This window comes from Equus quagga, chromosome 11, assembly GCF_021613505.1.
Source record: "Equus quagga isolate Etosha38 chromosome 11, UCLA_HA_Equagga_1.0, whole genome shotgun sequence".
Classification (NCBI taxonomy): domain Eukaryota; kingdom Metazoa; phylum Chordata; class Mammalia; order Perissodactyla; family Equidae; genus Equus; species Equus quagga.
In genome coordinates, this window is record NC_060277.1 from 46165165 (window position 1) to 46173029 (window position 7865).

Here is a 7865-nt window from a genome sequence, read left to right on the forward strand (position 1 = left end):
AGTTACAAATGAAATCCATTAAATCCCATCTGGAGAACTTAATCCACTAAATTTTTAACAAGAGAGCCACCAGTCTATTGACTGCAATCAACTTTTTCTAAATACAACTTATTCAAACGACTATTAGAAAGTATCAGGCCACACTTGCCCTCGCCCTCATTCAGATCAAAGGCTCGGTCCTGCTGCCAAACAATGACTTGATGACTGAACACATCACTACGCACGCTGACTACACACTACAGGAATATATCCCAGCAGAAACAGTCTGATCCAGGCTCTACAGCGCTCTCACAGACGAGCGGTTTAGATGTTTGCTCAAAGCTTCACAGGTTTGTAAACCACCTTTACTTCCTGAAAGAGGGAAAAACAGAAATAAGGGAGAAAACCACAAAAGCATGAATTAATGGTAAATCCAACAAAGTTTCTGAAAAAGCAGTATCTCCCCTACACATCCCCTAACTGTTCCAATTAACCATCATTGCATTAAATGAATTACACATTTTATAGAAAAGGGTGAGAATTAAGTGAGCAATTTAGGAAGTCCGTGTTTCCTGCCTTGAAGATCCTGCCATACCAATGCCTACGTTTTACAGTTTATACATTTCACAGTCTGCTGCCAGCCAAATGCTCTTTTTACACCATCATTTTTAGGAACATGACCTGAGCCAGCACACCTGAACATGAAGCAGAAATATACTGCTATATATTCAAAAAAGAAAACAGTCCACAAAATATTAGCTATAAAAACCCACACCAAAGTGTATATTTTCTAAGATTTCTTTTTTGTGGCTGAGGAAGATTCACCCTGAGCTAACACCCACGCTAGTCTTCCTCTGTTTTCTATGTGGGTCGCTGCCACAGCATTGTCACCAACAAGTGGTGTAGGTCTGCGGTTCAGGAACTGAACCCAGGTCACCAAACCAGAGCATGGTAAACTTAACCAGTAGGCCACGGGGCTGGCCCTTCTAAGATTTTTTGAGGAGACTGTCTCCCTCAGCCTGATCAGCTGAATTTTGACCTGATCTAAAAATGCGGCAATTGTTAAAAAATGAAGAATTTAATACCTAAAAAATGAAAATAACCTGATATCATGATATCATGTTTCCCTGGTACAGCTTTGATTAAAACTTGGGTCCAAACATTATCTCTGACCTTCCATGCTAAATCTGGCACACATTTCCCCTTGAAGGTATCATTAGTATTTTAAAGGAGAACAGCTAAGAAGACAAAGTCAATTATATTTAGTCACATGCTTTCTTTTACTTTCATTTAGGATCATGTTAGAAAACACCAGTAATCTGTTTGTCTCACATTCATCCTGCTTTCCACTATCTTTGTCAACATCCTGGTTCACCTATTACCACCTGAACTTCTGTAACGAAGTACATGCTTTCCCAGTCCCATTTCCATTCCCTACGCCCACCCCAAGACTGATCTTCCCAAGGCACACTGATCACACTGCCCCCACACTCAAACACCTCTGCGAGCTCACACTTTCATCTAAATTAAGCACACTTGTCCCAGCCTGGCTTTCAAGGTCCTCCACAAGCTGACCTAACACACCTTTCCAAACTTCTTTCTTATAATTCTCCAACATAAACCTAAGCTCCAGAACTCACCTCCAGCTCTTCTTGTGTCTGTACCCTTGCTTAGGCCTTTCCCTCCACTTGACGCACTTCCTCTTCATTTCCTGTTGAAATCCTGTCCACGGCTTCAAAGCTCATCTCTACCACAAAAGCATCTCCGATTTTCCCAAGCCATGTGTCTCCCTCCCTTCAATCTGCTATTACTTTCTTTAGAGCCCTCTCGCCACAAGTCACTCAGCCATTTGTCCATGCCTCTAGAGTAGAAATGCCAAGGGCAGGGCCTAAATTGAATAAGGGGTTTCTTGATAAAATAAAAAACTGACCTAGTCAAACAGAAAAAAAAAAAAATATATACACCTTACTTTTGGAAAGGGGAAAAAAAATCTTTATTATTAATAAAACTCATTCTCCAACAGAAACTTTAAAAAAATGCACCCTTAAATCAACAGCCTTACCAGACAGGTGCCATGCATTCCAATCATTAGAGGAGATATGTAACTGGGAGCAGTGTACTTTTCAACCATAGCAAACCAGTCCCTTACCTCCATCAAGATATCAAAGGAATAACAAAGTATGACTGTGTTACAATAATGCCTCCTTTACCCAATATCACTTCGATATGAAGGGTTCACATAAGCGAATTTTCTGGAGACGTAGCCTCCTACTGTAGAAACAGAGCTCAGACATGCCTGTAGCCTGGGCCAGCTCAGGGATGCTCCTGGGAAACTGACCTCCACTTCACCCAGCCTAGCAGAAAACACACAGGCAAAGTGGGGAGGTCCCCTGTATACCACTTACGTGTACCTGGTAAACAGTCAGGCAACATGGAGGGAGGGTGAGGAGGGAATCAAAAACCCTATAAAGTAACCAAGGAGTTTTTTGCACCTGGCAGAATCCTCATTCCCGGTTGTTGGTACTATCCATGGCTGTATTTCCCTGAGAAACTTTGGGGAGTTGAGCAGCTACTCTTGCGTCTTGGAACGAGCTATATAATCACCTGCTGGAAGATCCCATCCCCTCTGCCACTGACAAAAATTTCACACTCTAATTATGTCTGTTATGGATTGAACTGTGCACCCCCAAAAGTCATATGCTGAAGTCCTAACCACCAGTACTTCAGAACGTGCCCTTATTTGGATATAGGGTCATTGCAAATGTGACTAGATGAGGTCATACTGGAGTAGGGTAAACCCCTAACCCAATATGACTGGTGTTCTCATAAAAACAGGAAATTTGGACAGACAAGCACACAGGAAGAACGCTATGTGAAGATAAAGACAGAGATCGGGTGATGCTTCCACAAGCCAAGCAGCTCAAATACTGGCAACAAACCCCCAGAAGCAAGGCAAACGGCATGGAGCAGACTCTTCTTCACAGCCCTCAGAGGGCACCAACCCCGCCAGCACGTCGATCTCAGACTTTAGCCTCCAGAACTGTGAGACAATAAATGTCTGTCATTTAAGCCACCCTGTTTGTGGGTTTTGTTTGGGCATCCCTAGCAAACTAACTGGCGTCTATTGGTGTCTTTCCATTTATCATACCACCAACCACTGTGACAACTACACACCTCTTTACGTAACCAAACTTCTTAAAATGGATAAGTGTTGCATTCATTCAACAAACACATATTGATGACCTCTGAGTGCCAGGCACCAAGGACAGAACAGTGTGACTGACATGGCTGTTGCCTTCATACAGGTTTCAGTGTAACCAGGATAACTAACAACAGACCAAAATTACACAATGAAAAAATTACAATTGTGATAATAGCAATAAATGACACACTCCCACCAGAGGATGGTGGACACATTTCCCCAGGTCTGGACGACTCAAGGACATTGCCATGGAGGCCCACTGCACAATTCCACACCCCCTTATTGTTTTGCTCCCTTCCTAGATGCCAGGCTGTTGGATACCATGAGGTCTGCTTTTCTCAGCTACCCTCCTATCCTCCATCTCTGATCCCTCTCTCTAATCCGCCCTAACTAATATTGCTAAGAAATCATATATTAACGAATAAAAATTGCTGCAAGTGAGAACTGAAGATTTGGGTTTAATGTGGGCTTTCTGATTTACTATAGATTCTCAGAGACATTTTTTTCTGACAGAATTCTGTTACAAGGCACGAAGGTGAAACATTAATCTATACAAACTAGGTGTTACAGAATAATTTTACTACTTTGGTATTAAATTTCCCAGCAAATATTTGTTTTCTTTCAAAGGGAATACAGTTTAGGGATGCCATGTAAACAGTTACGTCAGAAAGAAATACTATCCAAATTTGGAATTATCTAACCTCTTGGCCAGAATAAGGCATCTTTCATCATCTAGTTGTGAATCATATCACCAAATAATAGGACCACGGAGTCAGACAGCACTTCAAAGCCCAGCTGAACTTTGTGCAGTATATAATATCACCTACCTCTTATGCAGATCCAACAGTCATCTTTTTTGTCGTGTTTTTTCAGTTCTTCTTCAGTTACTTCAATTAACCTGCCTTTTAATCCCGTTAGGTCCTTTCCACTTTTGGTCAGTCGAATCCAATCCATAAGACTCCTGCCCTGTTTGAGAGGTACCTGAAAAAGGAAAAATCCACTGTGGCTTCTTCGAGTTAGCTGCTCTCCCGTCCTCTCCTGCTGCTCGTCTTCGGGCTACTTCAGTACTCTTACTCCCATTCAGAAAGACAAGAAAACTCAAATCTAACAATTCTACAGATCTTCCTACACCTTTCGGAGGTTGTCAAAATCATTTTTGCTGTATTAGAATGATAAATAAAATATTATATGAAATAGCTAAGCTATGAGGTAGAGCTTAGAAATTCTGTCACACAAATCTTCATCATCATGGTATCACAGTATAACAAGAATAGTAGTGAACCTAGTGTCAGAAACAAGTTTTGGTCCCAGCTCTGTCACTAATATGTTCTAGTTGCTTATCAATTTAGACCAAAATTTCTCTACCTTAAAAATCAAAAGAGATTTGACAGAAGAAAACATAAACAATTGGGTAAAGTTGATTTTCTGGATGGTCAATATTACACAGAACATTAGAAGTTACTAGGCAGCAATTGGTTTTCTAAGGATCCACTGAGACACAACGGTCATCAAATAATAGAAAATAAGAAAACTGTAATTCTCTAAGGAAGAGGTTGGCAAAGTGGCCTGTGCCTGTTTCTGTAGAGGCCTCGAGTTAAGAACCGCTTTCACACGTGGTGGTGGTGGCAGCGGTGGCGGTGGTGGTGACGAGACGGGATCCTTACACAGTCCTCAAAGTCTCACATATTTATTATCCGGCCCTTTGCAGAAATGTTTGCCTACCCTTGCCTAGAGGATTTAATAACAGGAGGTTTGGTTTTTTTATGTCTTTTTTTTTTCAAAATACATTTTTCAAGGCTTTTAGATGAGAGGTATTGTTAGTATTCTAACCAGTTAAGACAACTTAGTGGAAACTTTTCAAGATACCCTATGGGAAAGGGCTTCTGTCTAAACTTGTGTAAGCAGTTTGTAACACAGTACCAGGGGAATGTTTAGTGTAAAAGCAGGCACATTCCACACACTGAATGTTTATGTCACCCCCAAATTCCTGTGTTGGAATCCTAAGCCCCCGTGTGATGGTGTGAGAAGTCCTAGGTGATTAGAAGCCTTCTCTGAGCCCAACTCCTTCACGGTCGTAACCCACTGGTATGGCACTTCGGCATTTATCACTTTCCACAGAAAGTCTGTGCGGCCTATTAGACTCAACTCCTCAAAAACAGAGACCACGTCTCCAGCATATGGTAGGTTCTCAATAAATATTCATTTACTAGTGTTAGTAGAAATAATAACAGCTACCACATATTGAGTGCATACTCTGCCAGGCCCTGTGCTAAGGGCTTTATATAACAACCCCACAACAATCCATGAGATCTGAACAAAAGCCTAAGCACAAGTAACATTTAGTGAATGCTTACCATATACCAAGACTGTGCTAAGAAAAACACTATCTCATTTAATCCTATGAACAACCCCATAAAATGCATACTGTTATTCCCATGGACACTGCAGGAAACTCAGACTCAAAGAGGTTAAGCGGTGTGGTTGGGAAAGGAATCTGGGTCTTTTTCACTCAAAAGTCTGTGATTTTAACAATCATGATAAACCACCTCCTCAATTACATTCTATTTTCTCAATCTCTACCCATTTCATACAATCCTGGCTCAGCTTCAACCTGTTCAAAATTAGCTTGTTTCACAAAGGAAAAAAAAAATTAAACCATCTTAGCTTCCCTTTGAATTGCACAATAATCTTACTTTGTTCTCTTTTTGGACCCAAAGATTCACCTTTGCCATCACCACCTATGAACCTTTTGTCTTTGAGTCTAAATAGATGCTGAGAACATGAGTGGGAGTTTTAATGGAGAAGGGCAGCAACTTACATTCTAATTCATAAATTCTTTCTCTGGAAAGGCTATACTATTCAGCCAAGTATTTAGCTTAAGAAGAGAAACAGGTCAAATATCAAGGAGGAGGAAACACACGATTAGATGGCTGGATGATATATGGAGCAAGAAATGAAATGTCACAGCCAGACTCACATCACATCAAGCCTACAGGCTCCAGGGTAACATTTCTTAACCAGTTTCCTTTGCTGTGAAATGGAGATAACAAACGCACCCACTTCATAGGATCACTGTAAAGACCAAACAAGTTAACACATACAAAGCAATCAGAACATACATGGCCATCAGTAAGCACTGAATAAATCTCAGGTAAATGATTATTATACTTGTGGTCACAGATTTCTAAAAAGCTAAAGAAAACTACAGATGCCTGAACCCATATTTCTGATCTAGAGTCAAATTCCAGGTCTAAGTGGAGAAAAAAAAGAGTCAGTGAAGGTCCCAAATTATGCTAAGACCCAAGAGGCCAGAAACGAAAAAGGAATGGCCCAAGTAGGCAGAAGTCTCAAAAACAAAACATAAAGACGTGGTTATAGAATGAGGAACTAACAAGAGGAGCAAGCATATTCATGTTGCAATGAACACAGGCGACAATTTTATTAAATTTTGCAAATGTAAAATACATTTGTATTCCACCTGTTGCTAACAGTAACTATGCTAACAAAAACTTACAGTATTATATTAGCTTCAAAGTCAGCAAGTGCTATCAGTAGAAGAGGCAGTGATGAAACAATGACGCACCAGAGGAAGAAAGAAAGGCGGTATGACTTGGAGAAGTGTCCGTAAACCTAACCGGAGGTTTGCAGACATTTATTCTCGCTTCTCCAGCCTCCCCTATCTCCCAGAGTCCCCACCCTTGGTGGGATGGTCGCGGTTCACTGTCGCCAATACCCAACCTTTCCCTTCTGCTAGGGAACCCACATCACTCACAACTCCTTCAGCAAGTGAAGAATAAAAGAGCGGAGAGGGGGACAGGTTGAGGGAAGGAAGCTAATACTGAGTACCTACAACACAGCAAGCACAGTGCCTGGCCCTACCACAGACAGCTGAACCTAATGAGCGGGAAAAGACTTGGCAGAAGGAAACTGACAGGGATGAAGGGATGGGAGAGAAAAGGGGCTAGCAGGTGAGAGGGAGATTAGGAGAGTTCGAGGACTGGAGACGGCAGAGAGCACAGCAAGGGCAGGAGGGAACGAGGGTTAGAGAGGGGGCAGAGGGTGGAAGAGGGGGCGGTAGCGAGAACACCAGACGCCGGCAGGAGGCAAGCGCTGGGCGACACCGACGGTATCACCCTCTTACCTTGCTACGCCCCCCAGCGACGACGCGCTGCTGTGAGCTGGGGGCGGGGAAAGACTGGGAAGGGACGTTTAGCATCCTGGACCCCTGGCCCGGGCCCTGCCCGGGCTCCACCGCTGGACGGGATCGCTCGGCTCGACCCCTTTCGAGTAACACCTCCCGCTCCGGCTCCGAGGCCGGGCAGAGGCCAAGCCCCCGACCCACTTCCGGGGTCGCCCGGGGTGAGGCACGCCATGACGCAGCACGTCCAGGCCGCGGGGGGCGGAGCCAACGGGCCTGGCGAAGCGCGGGCTCGGGTGGAACCAGGGGGAAGTACGCATGCTCCGTTAGTCCCGCACCATGAACTTCAGCACCGCCAGGAGGTGACAGCTATTCCGTGGGAAGAATAAACACAGTGAAGCTGTTCCTTAGCTTTGGTGCTGACCGAATCTGAGAACAAATTCTTGTAGAGTCCTTTTAACCTGGAACACAAGCGTCTGTCCATTGTTAAGCGCTAACATAACACTACTTAAAGTATGGAATAAAATAAACTATCAAAGCATTTTG

At 43.1% G+C, this 7865-nt stretch overlaps 1 protein-coding gene across 1 annotated transcript in view; it reads right to left on the bottom strand.

The window, feature by feature from the left end:
- The window catches only part of LOC124247763 (cytochrome b5 reductase 4), an 83971-nt gene extending 76436 nt beyond the window's left edge, over positions 1 to 7535 (bottom strand). Inside the window, exons 1-2 of the mRNA XM_046677415.1 lie at positions 7323 to 7535; positions 4009 to 4162 (exon numbers count right to left, since the gene is read on the bottom strand). Coding sequence (XP_046533371.1) covers positions 4009 to 4162; positions 7323 to 7397 — 229 coding nt within the window. The 5' untranslated portion in view covers positions 7398 to 7535. The remainder of the gene's footprint in view (positions 1 to 4008; positions 4163 to 7322) is intronic.
- Positions 7536 to 7865: the final 330 nt, after the last annotated feature.